The sequence below is a fragment of the Haliotis rubra genome, unplaced genomic scaffold (genome assembly GCF_003918875.1).
Source record: "Haliotis rubra isolate DU_JTF1 unplaced genomic scaffold, ASM391887v1 Scf297, whole genome shotgun sequence".
Taxonomy (NCBI): domain Eukaryota; kingdom Metazoa; phylum Mollusca; class Gastropoda; order Lepetellida; family Haliotidae; genus Haliotis; species Haliotis rubra.
This window is the reverse complement of record NW_025766965.1, coordinates 715,124-730,000: the sequence shown is the minus strand read 5'-3', so window position 1 is coordinate 730,000 and position 14,877 is coordinate 715,124. Positions and strand designations below refer to the sequence as shown.

Sequence of the window (14,877 nt, the reverse complement as noted above, 5' to 3'; positions counted from 1 at the left end):
CCAGCTTTTCATTTGTGATCATTTTCTTTCAGTAAAGACAATGCCCTTGACCCTGACCAGTTGTACAATGCCTTCAAGACTGTTTTACAGCAAATCAAGGTCAGTACCCCACCAGTTTTGTTTCAAATGTTGATGCAATACAATACCATTGTGGTGTAATACATTCATACCATATTGAATCCCAATACAGTACCAAGACATTGATTGACAAGCCCGGTTTTGTGATACCACACATTTCAAAACAATTTACATTGGTGTGAAAACATGTGAATAATAAAAAGAAAGTCTTTAACAACCAGCTTACTCAGATTCTCTACGATTTCCTAGTTGAGAACATTCACTATGCCCTCTTGCATGTATGTGTTTACTGTAAAATATACCATCTTCAATCCCAGAAGTTCCAAACAAGTCATTCAGAGTTTTGATTCACCTGAAAAAAGAAAAAATTTCATTATATAAAATGTGAAGACTGTGTTAAGATGCTAATCATATTGCTTACATTGGGACTACCATTTGGATACACATTGTATTATGATCCACCATATTGTTACACCGCTGCAAGACAAAGATAATATAACAGAATGTTTTCTTTTGTTTACGGGGAGGTGGGGTAGCCTAGTGGTTAAAGCGTTCGCTCGTCACGACGATTTGTTAAGGCCCAGGTTCGATTCCCAACATGGGTACAATTTGTTAAGCCCATTTCTGGTGTCTTCTGCCGTGATATTGCTGGAATATTGCTAAAAATGACATAAAAACATACTCAGTCAGTCAGCCTTTTGTTTACAAAACTTCCCCTCTTGGTCTTTGAAAACAAATACATGTAGTGCAAGTCAGTTGATATATGTTAATTAAGAAAACCATGTACAGATCACTGGTGTTATTCTGGGAAGAGGCTATTTCAAAGATTGACTAACATGATGCTAGAACATTGTTCTTCGTGTGAAGCCATGACAACATGCACTGTTCCTGCTTCCAGAACCATGGCTCAGCCTGGCCATTCCAGAGGCCAGTGGACAAGTCCGAAGCTCCTGATTATTACGATCATATCAAATTTCCTATGGGTAAGAAAAAACCCTGCATATCTTCTTATCTCTGAACTTATTCTATCAAGTGTAATTGATGAATTACCTATACAATAGACATGTTTTGTTGAATGTACACCATGACATGTTGTCCATCTGCCCTTCCTTCCATCCATTTACTTTTCCGTAACTTGTAAATTGAAGAGCTAGATTGTTAATAAGTTACTTTGGTTTTTAGGAATATTATTCTGACTGCACAGACATCACTTCCTGTTACAGATCTGAAGACCATGTCCGACAGATTAAAGAACAGATACTATTGTCACAAGAAACTATTCATTGCTGACATGACCCGTATATTTACAAACTGTAGAGCATACAATGAACCAGACACAGAGTATTACAAGTGTGCTAATTCAGTGGAAAAGTTCTTCACCATCAAAATGAAGGAAGCAGGTCTCATGGAAAAATGAATGTTTCATCGCTGGGATTGCTCATCATTTGATCTCACCTGACAATACACATCCCCTGGTGGACCTCCGCTGTCAGCATGTGGTGACACGTACTGTGGGTGTGGACATACCTGCTTAGCAATACAGTCCAGCAATACTGACCGAAGTCTGATGAAGCTGTTGCCAAAAGTCATAAGCTAACATGCCAGTGTTGTAAAGCGTTAACAAATTAAGGATGAGAATTTCATGAAGTTTGTACTTTACCAGTGACTAATCAAGTATCTCTTACATGATGAGATTATCAGGAACTGCCAGTAATCAGGGACAGGTAATTTATTATTGGGTTGGTCAGAGGGAGGGTCACTCAAAATAGGAGAGGGTCTGGAGAAAAATATAACTCATGTTTGGGTTGGGTCAGAAAAAATGGACATAAAAAATAAGGCACTTTTGTTTTGTTTTCAGAAAGGGTGATTAAAAAAATACACAAGAACATGATTGGGGAATATGAAAAGCATTAGTGGAAGGATATTTCCAGTACATTTGGGCATCAAAATCTTCTAGCTGACCCCTCTATACTAAATGATGTGTCTGTTATGTAAGTGTGTCATATGGCATGCTTCTTAATTATCCTGTGTACATGCAGTCCCATAGATTATATATGACCATCTTAGCCAAAAACCTTCTTCTCCATGTTTGTATGGGGCATGATGTCCTTTGGGTACTCTTTTATGCAGTTGGTCAGTTTTCCTACATCAGAGCACCATGTACCTTTGTCATGTGGTGTGGAATGGACCAGAGTATGTGGTGAGCCAGAATGTCTTGTCATTGTTAAGTAGCAGTTTGAGGGGTGGTGGAGTAGCTGATGCTTTGGCTTGGTATGCTGAAGATCTGAGTTCGATCCCACACAATATCAGAAGGTGGTGTGCAATCCCTGTTGATGTATGACTAGAAGCAATATATCACTCACTGCCTTGCAGTTGATGAGGATCTTTCTCCTGAGAAATTGCCATTGCTTGAAGGAGATCGTAACTACCATAATTCCAAAAGTGACTTACGACAGTCAGTCTATGATCATTTCGTGGAATGAAACCCAAGTCATCCCACACCATGCAATCTTAGGTTTCTTCAGCAGTTCCCTGGGCACATTTATACATTTGTCTGATCTGTGTGTAAACATGTAAAACATTTTCATTTGCAAAGAATTTGTTATTACATTTGGTGCATTTATGTTCCAATCAGAGTTTTTGTCTCAGCTTAGTACCTGTGTAATGGACAAGTTGTTCATGGTTATTCAGTATGTGTATGGACCAAGGCCATTACACAAAGTGATCCTAGTGCTAAGATGCTCATAATTCCAATACTTTAACAAAGACTTACACCAGTCAAAGTCCTACGATCGCACTAACATCACTTTGTGGTAGTGGACCAGAAAGTGTGATGTGCTCTGAGCCCCTACTATGTGTCAGTGAATGTGTGGCTGATCAGATGCTGTACGTGATGGCAGGGTATGGTCAACAGGTCATCATCATCTCATTATTCACCTGTACAAACTCCATCAACCAGTCGTCTATTTATGTGTTGTTTATATGTAAATAAGTACAGTATACAAACAATAAACAATATAAGATGCACAATTTGTTTTGTTTTTCGTTTTTTAACACACCACTCAGCATCATTCCAGCTATATGGCAGTGGTCTGTAAATAATCGAGTCTGGACCAGACAATCCAGTGATCAGGCATTATTTGTGTAGAATGTTGATGGGGATGAGTGAACAGTAGATATAATTAAATACAAGTGTTTGCCACTGATATGGCAATGTCCCCCGCCGCTAAAGAATGGAATATCTATATTTACTATTTTTTATTTTTTTGGTCACACACACGATGCCTGAAATGACAGGTGTCTGCATAATCACCCAATGTAAGCTGTCAACATAATTGAAAACATTGCGTGCAATGTTTTATAAGATATCGCATTTAAATAAGTTTGAAATGTGGTCAAAGTGTTGTGGTGTCCTTGAAAATAAGGTCAAGGTCACGCAAATCGACTGGTGTCTGCGTAATCACCCAATGTAGGCTGACACCAAATTTGAAGACTTTGGGTACAACAGTTCATGAGATATTGCGTGAACAAGAGTTGGAAAAGTGGTCAAAGTGTCGTGGTGACCTTGAAAATATGGTCAAGGTCACGCAAATCGACTGGTGTCTGCGTAATCCCCCAATGTAGGCTGACACGAAATTTGAAGACATTGGGTACAATGTAACAACAATTCATGAGATATCGCGTTAACAAGAGTTGGAAAAGTGGTCAAAGCGTCGTGGTGACCTTGAAAATAAGGTCAAGGTCACGCAAATCGACTTGTGTCTGCGTAATCCCCCAATGTAGGCTGACACCAAATTTGAAGACATTGGGTACAACAGTTCATGAGATATCGCGTTAACAAGAATCGGGACGTGACGTACGTACGCTGCTGAATACATAGTCCCCCGTTCCGCGCTGCGGCGGGGGACAATAAGCTTCCTTACCTGGTAGCCTGATTCTATGAATATAGAGACCTGTAGATATCAGTTGTTTTGTGGTGTAAAGGTTGAAACAGTTGAACCTGTTGTCAGTGGTGACTAGTAACTGCTGGTCACCCTGACCCAGTAATGAGTATGGAGGCTCATGCTTTCAATCACCTGTTTGCATTGTCCAGACTCAATCTTTTATAGTACTGTGGATAGCTGTGTAAAGATAATCAGTCACTACAGAAAAGGCCACTATTTCCGGGCAAATAATATTTTGAAAGAAAACTCGACTTTCCAAGTTATATATACTTTTTATTAGGACAGGATGAATACATCTATTTACAATTAGAAATCCATAAATACAAATGATACAGTGGAGGAACGAAGATAATAGACTGAACTCTTGTAAAAAATGAACAAATCAACAAAGTTATGCTAATGGATGGATCTTAAAACATACAAACTCTTGTACGCATTCATTTTTCGCAGTCATAGGTTTTCAGACATCATACAACTTGGGACAGAGTGCTCACTTGGGTTGTAACGAAGGGGGTTGCGTCACAGACATTGTGAACTCTTGAATGAGGGCTTGTGTTTAGAATAAAGATATCTTTTATAATTTAGTGACCAGTCAAGTGGTCATGAGGTAATCGAGTCAACAGAGATGAAAACCCGTAACATGAGGATATATTTCCTTCACTTGAAGGACATAGACATACAATACAAAATGAATGTACAATAGTACAATAAAAAGCTGCTCTTATATAGCATAGAGCATATTTTGTTTGTTGTTAAAAACATCAATCAGGAATATTTCTGCTATATCATGGTGTAAATAATCTTACAAATGATGGGAGGGAAAATGGTCATTTGTCTTGCAACAAATACCGAAACAAATAAAGGATCACAGGAAAATTCAAGTGTTCCTTCAATATTTTCTAGTTTTCATCACCAGCTTGAATAGCGCTGTGGTAATGAAAACTGGAAAATAATAAAGGAACGCTTAAATTTTCCTGTGGTCCTTTATTTTTGTTTCTCCGTTTATTTCAAAGTTTCCTGATACTCGAAAGAGTGCCATGTCCAGTGGATCAAAATGGTTCTTATTCATGTAGGTCATATAGTTTCATCAAGGTACAATACCTGAGATAATTCTTAGTTACCATTGATCACATGTAAAACATATCTAAAGCAAAACTTATTTCAATGCATCTTCTTTTTTTACAATACTGAAAGGTAACAATGAGTGAAAGGACTTTCCAATGTATGCACCGACATTCACAAGCTGTTTTTATAATCTGTTGATAAACATACTTAGAAAGGTGTCCAAGTATGTGACAACAGATTTTGAAAATTCAAAGTTTAAGTCACATTATGTACAATGTCATGCTCCAACATTTAACATTAAAAGTTTGTAAAAAGTACTTCAAATATTGATAAAACAAATGTTACAAATTCTTTAAAAATTGAACACCCTTTAGTGGTGAAATGATGCATTGGTACAGTTGCATTTAGAGTTTCCATGTGACAATACAATATGTGATATTTTTTCTGTATCTATCAAAGACTGAATGGACTGCATTTTTATCAAATATTGAAAGTGTGTTGTAATTAGCGTTTAAAGTTCCCCAATAAAGATAGCCCACACTACACGTTTCTACAACTAGCTTTTTCTCTTTGAATATACTTATGAAATGTTTATGGTCATGTAGTTTCTGCACAATTTAGAGTAAATATGCACAGCAATATATGTATCAAATGGAGACTTATGTATTATGATAAGTATCATATCCTTGGTGTATCATTTCACCCCTATCCTGTTAGTTTTGATGTTTTTCAGTACAGTAAAACCTGATGAACCCAAAGTCCTTCAACTCAATGAATCATTTAAGTGAGTGAGTGAGTGAGTGAGTTGGGTTTTACGCCAATCTTAGCAAGATTCTAGCAATATCAAGCCGGGGGACACCAGAAATGGGCAGATCATTTAGGATCCTACTGTCATGCTTCTGTTGGAACCTGAATAGACACAATGTCCTTGAACTAAAAATAACTCCGCATAGTTTCAATGGTATTGTTGAACATGTATGATAAAAACACCTTATTTCAGATAGCATCATACCAGATGAAATAACAGGTTCTGAAACACATGGATTACCGTGTGTATCGATCTGTGACCACTTGTACAAAACATTCACAGCACTATGTGATGATAAGAATGAACTTTCAGGCCTGAAATAAGGAATGATTAACTTTTGTGGGTACCACAATATCTTTTCAAGAGAGTTAAAAAAGATATTAAAAAGGTCAGTGGAAATAATGTTTGTCATGCAGAGGGCACAGAGCTGGTTTTTCTGCCTGTTGTTGGAACACCACATTCAGCAATTTTCCAGCTACATTCCGGTTTGTATATAATCGAGTCTAGACCAAACAATCCAGTGACTGACATCATGAGATCCTTCTGTGGCAGTGTGACACAATGACATGCAACAACCAGCTCAGTGAGACCGACCACCCAGTCCCGTTAGACGCCTCTTACAACAAGCGTGGATTGCTGAAGATCAATTCTTGCTTGGATCTACTCGGTTTAGCACTAAGGTGTACAGAACTGTAGCTTGTTTACATCTGTGGTGACGTGAACAGCTGTCTGTTGATGTAGGACTTGTCTGCGAGGATGTTGTTTGACTGAGGGGTGTTGTTGATGTCTTTGAGTGGTGAGCGTCGAGGAGACTTTTTACATGGAGACTTGAAGCATGCTCGACACACGGCTAAATACTTGTCTGACCCTCCGATGACCTCAACCTAGGATGCATTCAAAAACAAGATATACATATGTAATCATAATAATAATAATAATAATGTCTATTTATATTGCGCTGGGTTCCATCCACAAAGGTGCATGCTCAAGGCGCTACAATAGTGACAGATGAGAAGTTCACGGGAGGAGATAGTTCGTGGGGATAGAACTTTCTAAAGAGAAAGGTTTTTAGGTTGGTTTTGAATGTCTCAAGGGTGGGGGATTCTCTAATGTTCTGAGGTAGTGGGTTCCATAACTGAGGTGCTGCTACTTGAAACGATCTGTTGCCGTAGGATTTTACTCTTGAGTTTGGTACTGCAAGTAGGCATTGGTTTTCAGACCTTAGACGTCGTGAAGGCTGGTATGGTGAGATCAGTTCCGATAGATAGCTCGGTGCTGTACCATTCAAACAGTGGTAGACAAAACACAAGATCTTGTATGAGTATATATATGTATGAGTGTATATAAATATTTGAAGTGTTTCATCATTCAGCTTAAGGTCACTGGATATAGTAATAGCTGTGTAAATGATGAGAGAATGTTTTTCCAGTCAGTTGCTGAACCTTGTATATAACAGAGCTGCAGTCAGTCAAACCAGTAGTTGACGGCATCATCTCCATTCTTGCCACCAGAACAGGGATGGCAACAGGAAAATCTATTTTCAGCTGAAAACTTAATATTGTGTCATCGAATTGAGGGTTTCTCAATGGATTTAGACGATTCACAATTGAACAATTTGAAATAAAATCAGCGGAAATCCGCAGAAAATTGCCATCCCTGCAGAAACAATCGTGAAAACACTTTTACCAGGGTGGCGTTATCTAAAGGTGAATAAAATCTAAGGCACTATTGTGATCGGAAATTTGTGTATCATTACTGAGAAAACTCTGAAAAGGATGTAGGAATATTTTTCTTGTTTTCATTAAAATTGTCCCCTGTGGCATTCAGACACCGCGCCCCCTCAGCCCTCAAAAGAAATGATGAAACCATGGCATCACCCTACCTCTGTTTCATTCCCTTTCCTCTTTGTAAACGACGCCTCGTTGTAACAGGTCATGCAGACAGCAGACAGCTTCACCACGTGTTCAGCTAGCGGCACAAGATTCAAGATGTCTCCGAAACCCTGAAACATGGAGTGTAGGATTCACAGTGGTTGGATATGCTGGTTACAATACACCTCATCACTGGATATGCTGGTTACAATACACCTCATCACTGGATATGCTGGTTACAATACACCTCATCACTGGATATGCTGGTTACAATACACCTCATCACTGGATATGCTGGTTACAATACACCTCATCACTGGATATGCTGGTTACAGTACACCTCATCACTGGATATGCTGGTTACAATACACCTCATACTGGGTATGCTAGTTACATCACTGGATATGCTGGTTACAATACACATCATCATCAGATATGCTGGTTACAGTACACCTTGTCATAAGATCTGCTGGTTACAGTAATGCGACTCGTCATCAGATGGTTACAGTACACCTCGTCATCAGATATGCTGGTTACAGTACACCTCGTCATCAGATATGCTGGTTACAGTACACCTCGTCATCAGATATGCTGGTTACAGTACACCTCATCATTGGATATACTGGTTACAGTACGTTATCAGATATGCTGGTTACAGTACACCTCATCATCAGATATGCTGGTTACAGTACACCTGCTCAGATATGCTGGTTACAGTACACCTCGTCATCAGACATGCTGGTTACAGTACACCTAGTCGTCATTGGATATGCTGGTTACAGTACACCTCGTCATCAGATATGCTGGTTACAGTACACCTCGACATCAGATATGCTGGTTACAGTACACCTTCAGATATGCTGGTTACAGTACACCTCGTAATTGGATATGCTGGTTACAGTACACCTCGTCATCAGATATGCTGGTTACAGTACACCTCGACATCAGATATGCTGGTTACAGTACACCTCGTCAATCAGATATGCTGGTTACAGTACACCTCATCATCATCAGACAGTACACCTCTGCTGGTTACAGTACACCTCGTCATCAGATATGCTGGTTACAGTACACCTCTTATCATTGATATGCTGGTTACAGTACACCTCGTCATCAGATATGCTGGTTATACAGTACACCTCGTCATCAGACATGCTGGTTACAGTACACCTCGACATCGATTTTGTACACCTCGACATCATGCTGGTTACAGTACACCTCGTCAGACATGCTGGTTATATACTTGGTTACAGTACACCTCGACATCAGATATGCTGGTTACAGTACACCTCGTCATCAGATATGCTGGTTACAGTACACCTCGACATCAGACATGCTGGTTACAGTACACCTCGATATCAGATATGCTGGTTACAGTACACCTCGACATCAGACATGCTGGTTACAGTACACCTCGATATGCTGGTTACAGTACACCTCGACATCAGATATGCTGGTTACAGGACACCTCTGGTCATTGAATCAGATATGCTGGTTACAATACATACTGGTTACAATCCAACTTATCATCAGACATGCTGGTTATCGTACACAATGTTATCATCTAATGATTACCTTACATATCTCTTAATCATCAAAATGCTGGTTACACACCTGTTCATCAGATATGCCAACCAGTTCACATCTCATACCTTCCAGTCGGATATGCTGGTTACAACACAATATGAACCAACCTTCTTTTGGAATGTCGCATCCAGTGCTGCTACTATGACAACTTTCCCCTTTTCTGCCATGGCGTCAGCAAAAGCCACCACGTCAGGAAACTGAAAAGGAAGTAGATGAATGAATGGATGTCTCAGTCTTAGCAGTGAAACTTTCTCGACTTGAATTCCTATATCTTTACATAGCATTTAATGTAATGTGTGGCTGCATACATTTGTCTGGACTACTGCCAGATTTAAAGTGCTAGCCCACTGAGATCCCATGCTGCAGGGTCTCATTGAACACACACACACACACACAGTATACCAACTCCAAGACCTTATGCACTTGAGTATGGAGGCAGCTATAGCATTTAAGACAATGAGCGAGTGAGTGAGTTTAGTTTTATGCCGCACTCAGCAATATTCCAGCTATAGGGCGGCGGTCTGTAAATAATCAAGTCTGGACCAGACAATCCAGTGATCAACAGCATGAGCATCGATCTGCACAATTGGGAACCAATGACAAGTGCCTGACCACCCCATGCCGTTAGTCGCCTCTTACGACAAGCATGGGTTACTGAAGACCAATATTCTAACCCAGGCCTTCACGGGTATTTAAGACAATGAAACTTGGTCACAGCAGAATAGATTTTATTAATTACCACCTGTGTCTTACAGTTGTATATTTTCACCGATGCCCAGTGAAATGATACTAAGTCACACTTCATTAACTTGATCACCTTTTTCCACAGTTCCTGACACAATCATATCAAATAGTTACCATGTTGCCAAAATACTAACTGTGATTATTATTTGTTTCATATGACTTATCATGACACTGAGACTTACAAACTGTCCCTCATCAATACCGATGACTTCATACTTCATCACATCATTGGCCAGAGTCATCAGTTTCTCAGTAGCCATGGCCGGAAGCACCTGTCTGTAATAGAAGTATGTTAGAAGGCATAAACAAACTGCTGTTGCATTAGTGAGGTTGAATTTCAGTTAAGGCTTTGAAGGAGACCATGAACACTTGCTGAAGTAGTGCTTAACAAGAAAGTCACAGACCATTAATTTGATTCCTGACTACTGGTCCCCAGTTTCTGACTTTACATTCCTGACTATAGACTGGTCCCCAGTTTCTGACTTTCCATATCTGACTACTGGTCCCCAGTTTCTGACTTTCCATTCCTGACTACTGGTCCCCAGTTTCTGACTTTACATTCCTGACGACTGGTCCCCAGTTTCTGACTTTACATTCCTGACGACTGGTCCCCAGTTTCTGACTTTACATTCCTGACAACTGGTCCCTAGTTTCTGACTTTACATTCCTGACAACTGGTCCCCAGTTTCTGACTTTACATTCCTGACTATAGCTACTGGTCCCCAGTTTCTGACTTTACGTTCCTGACTAATGGTCCCTAGTTTCTGACTTTACATTCCTGACAACTGGTTCCCATTTTCTGACTTTACATTCCTGACAACTGGTTCCCATTTTCTGACTTTACATTCCTGACGACTGGCCCCCAGTTTTCTCAATCCTGACTATAGCTACTGGTCCCCAGTTTCTGACTTGACATTCCTGACTACTGGTCCCCAGTTTCCAACATTAAATCCCTGTCCACTGGTTAATTGTTTCTGGCTTAAAATAGTTGACAACTAGTCCCTGTTTAAAACAAAACAATCTTGGATTACAATCCAACTTACAGAGGATGGGTAGAAGTAGACATTTTAAGCAGCACAAAAGCAACAAACCCACAACAATGTTGGAAGACCACTGTAAAGTTTTTGGAATATATTAGTAGAATAATATTATTATGTGCAGTCAACTCACAAACAGGTGAATGACTAAAACAACAGTGTTAGCTTCATCATCTTAAATAAGGGTGGTGAGAAATCACAACCTGATCACTTTGTTAGTCCTGACTGACAGATTGAGTTTGGTTTTACGCCGCTTTTAGCAATATTCCAGCAACATCACGGCGGGGGACACCAGAAATGGGCTTCACACATTGTGCCCATGTGGGGATTCGAACCCGGGTCTTCGGTGTGATGAGCCAAAGCTTTAACCACTAGGCTACCCCACCGCCCCTTGTTAGTCCTGAGCTAGGACAGTTGAGTCAATATATAGCAGTGTTACCTGTCGTGTGTAGAGATGCCGTGCTTGTCGTAGCGGTCGTCTTTGGCGTACTTCATGATCAGACATGAGTAATTAGCTACCTGGTATCTCTTCATCCTTCTCATTAGCTCCGTGCTGGACAAAGAAACAAACCACCTTAGTGATCACAAACATTCTTATCAAAACTGTAAGATGTTTCATTGACACAAGAAAACCATATTTATGTTGACCAGATTCCCTGGTGTTTTTAAAAATTATTGAACTTTTTCTGAAATTCATATTTTCAAAATATAACAATGTTCCATGCCACTGATTAGGCCCCTGCACAATGCAGATTATTGTCAGTGAAGTACAGTTGTTGTTTTACTACAAGGCAACATAAATAGCTGTGTATATATATATAATAACATACTTTGGGAACCTTTTGATTCCATTTGGGGAATTTTTAAAGACATTGGCAGCAGACTTGGGACCAAATATTGGCCTCTTTATAAATCCCACAGTCACATGCAAATTTTCCAAAGAAAAGATTGGAACAAGCTGCAGTGACATTAACCATGTCAACATATCTACACTATATTATGTTGAATACGGTATTTATCACTCAATGATCAAACAAATAATATATCTAGGGTAAATCTACGATGCCAAAGTGCCCTTGGCAGGCAAAATGAGAGCCAAAAATGTTGTGTTATTAAAACCTCTCTGCATGAAGATCTTACGACCTATTTATGGGAATTACATCAGATTTCCACTGTGTGATGCTATTGTCTCACACTCCTGGACCATACTATTTTCCCCTTCTTCCCAGCGCTTTCTGCAATGCAATAGCCCTAAATGGAGCATGTCTCTTATCTTTCTGGGGCTCCTTTTCAATTTACATGGAATTATTCATTTCTATCAAAATTGTATATATTCAGGGATTATGCAATTGTCTTGTGACATCTCATGCAATTAGAACTATTTATCTATGATCACTTACGTTTTCCCTGAGAACATAGGTCCAAAGATTACCTGCAAAATACCAAACAAACACATGTAACCATGGTTATGACACTATACATTACAGTATATACAATAGTTATGGTAATACTAATTAACATGATGAAGAATGTAGACATAAGCATAAGATATTGGTCTGCGCAAGACACTTAGCTTCATTTTGATCAGATAGTAGCGTATATATATATATATATATATACAGACTATTATCATGATTATTGTTAATGTTAGATAACAGACTGGGGGAAATGTTACTAGTACATCAACTAGAAATGCACACTGTAACTTCAGGATGCAGTCAGCCACCATGCTAGACACTTCTTCCCTTGGCTTCATCCCTATCAACGCTTGTTTGTCTTTCTTTTTTCATCTCTGTATATGTAACTCTTAACTGGGCTCCAGATAAGGGCCGTATCGGCGTATGTATGGATAAAAAATTTGCACGATATGGTAGGAAATAATTTATAAAACGTAGCAGATACGCACCATGGCAATGGTGTACGGTCTTAGAATCATTTACAGACGTATTTATCTGAAAAAGTATTGTTTATTGTATATTGACCTGTTTACACAAGACTAGCAATGTATATATGAAATGAAACACAAGATTACTGATACTCCATTAAATTCCATTCAGTACTGTAGGCTTAAGGTTTTCGAGTACTCCTATATTGAAAAAATAAGGAGTACGTACTCCTGGTGTTCAAAAATTATCTGGAGCCCTGCTTAACGTAACATAACTATGTTGATCATTAGAATTTGTACTGCAGTGTTGGAAAGATAGACTCAACAAGTTGAAATCCAAGTGAACTCTACCTGTATATATGTACAACTAAATCAGAAAATGATTTTTGTTATTTTAAATATTGATAACTAAATTCTAATCTAATCTAATTTTCAAGAAAAACACGAAGGAATTTTTTTTACTTCTCCAGATGAAACATGCATATGACTACAGAAATTTACACTGCCATGAACAAAGTACAAATTGTACTGTATTGTTATCGTAGCTAATAGACAAATCACTCAGGAGGTTCTGAACATATACCAATCAATTATTGAACTTTCAAATATATCTGGAGATCGGATGAACTGGAATTGAGATAAACATCACCGCCTCTCAACAGTAGATCTATGGGATCTAAACACATTTCGCGTGCACATGATATTTTACCTGAATCTGTCCTCTGTTGCTGGCAACGACGGTGGGTGAAGGGATCAGGTGGTTTGTAGACATCATTTTGATAGATTCGTTGTTTTTGAAGAATGTTGTTCACCACAATAGCAGTCTCCACTCAACTTCGCGTCATTGAATATTCCCTCCAAATATTTCTAGGTCAGGTCAAAGGCCATTGGCATAGTTTATCCCAGCCTGGTTCTCTGGATATGCTGCGCTGGCGCTACAGTGTAGACTCACTCTATGTTAAGTATATTTATTTTTTATTTTTTATTTTATCTTTTTTTATTTATAGGATATTTATATAGCGCACATATCCACGCAACTAGTGCTTGCTCAAGGCGCTGATATATATATATATATATCACTCATTCTCAGTTAACTGGGACCATTGCTGTCGCCGACTTTTTGGGGTCTGTGATTTCAAATTTGATATTAAATCGATGTGTATCTGAGCAGATATTCTAAATAACACTGTTTACAGTCAGTATCAACCTTCAAAAAGATTGCACCAAGTCATATTGCAGCGTCAGAGGCAAACATTTGGTTCTATGGCGGCATTTTTGCTATGTCGGTAGTGTGTATTCTTTGCATTTGCCAAATTTTATCCAACGGAAGTTTTGTTATATTTAGTGTCATGAAAGAACCAAATTACATACGGGTTAATTTGCCCATGTTAGCATGTCGATGGTTCACCAAGCAAAACACAAAACTCACGTTTAGATTATGTCGATAGAGTCAGAGTAATTTACGTTACTTTGTGTTTGTTTACAGCTTTTCTTGTGGTAAATCATCGCACAGACCAACATGATAACTTTTCTTCATTGGCCTGTTTATCTATTCTCGATATGTAAAAACATATAGTTTCGTTAACATTGATTTTTCTTACAATATGGAAAAATATACTCGACACCAGTAGAGATTTTTTAAGCAAGTAATCATACGTTACCGTTATAACTCAAAATCTAGCATCCCAGTAATAGTCTTCTTCACTGTACATTTGGGGCCCGGCGGTCTGTTATATATGTACCCCAACCAAGCATTCTGTATTTATTCATCTTGCCACATTCATTACCAGAAGTGATTTACGTTACTGTAATTTACGTCACGGCCATATTTGGAAATTTGGATTTTATTGACTATATT

General features: G+C 38.8%; 2 protein-coding genes across 2 annotated transcripts in view; one reads left to right on the top strand and one right to left on the bottom strand.

The window, feature by feature from the left end:
* Positions 1-3,108, top strand: part of LOC124282271 (histone acetyltransferase KAT2A-like) — a 30,281-nt gene extending 27,173 nt beyond the window's left edge. The window contains 3 exon segments of the mRNA XM_046718225.1: positions 33-99; positions 977-1,061; positions 1,302-3,108. Coding sequence (XP_046574181.1) covers positions 33-99; positions 977-1,061; positions 1,302-1,495 — 346 coding nt within the window. The 3' untranslated portion in view covers positions 1,496-3,108.
* Positions 3,109-5,809: 2,701 nt separating this feature from the next.
* Positions 5,810-13,982, bottom strand: LOC124282270 (thymidine kinase, cytosolic-like). The gene is made up of 7 exons (XM_046718224.1): positions 13,729-13,982; positions 12,535-12,566; positions 11,574-11,687; positions 10,280-10,373; positions 9,461-9,550; positions 7,778-7,897; positions 5,810-6,779 (listed from the first exon to the last, which is right to left on the bottom strand). The coding sequence occupies exons 1-7, from the start codon at positions 13,792-13,794 to the stop codon at positions 6,597-6,599; spliced, it is 699 nt and encodes a 232-aa protein (XP_046574180.1). The 5' UTR covers positions 13,795-13,982; the 3' UTR covers positions 5,810-6,596.
* Positions 13,983-14,877: the final 895 nt, after the last annotated feature.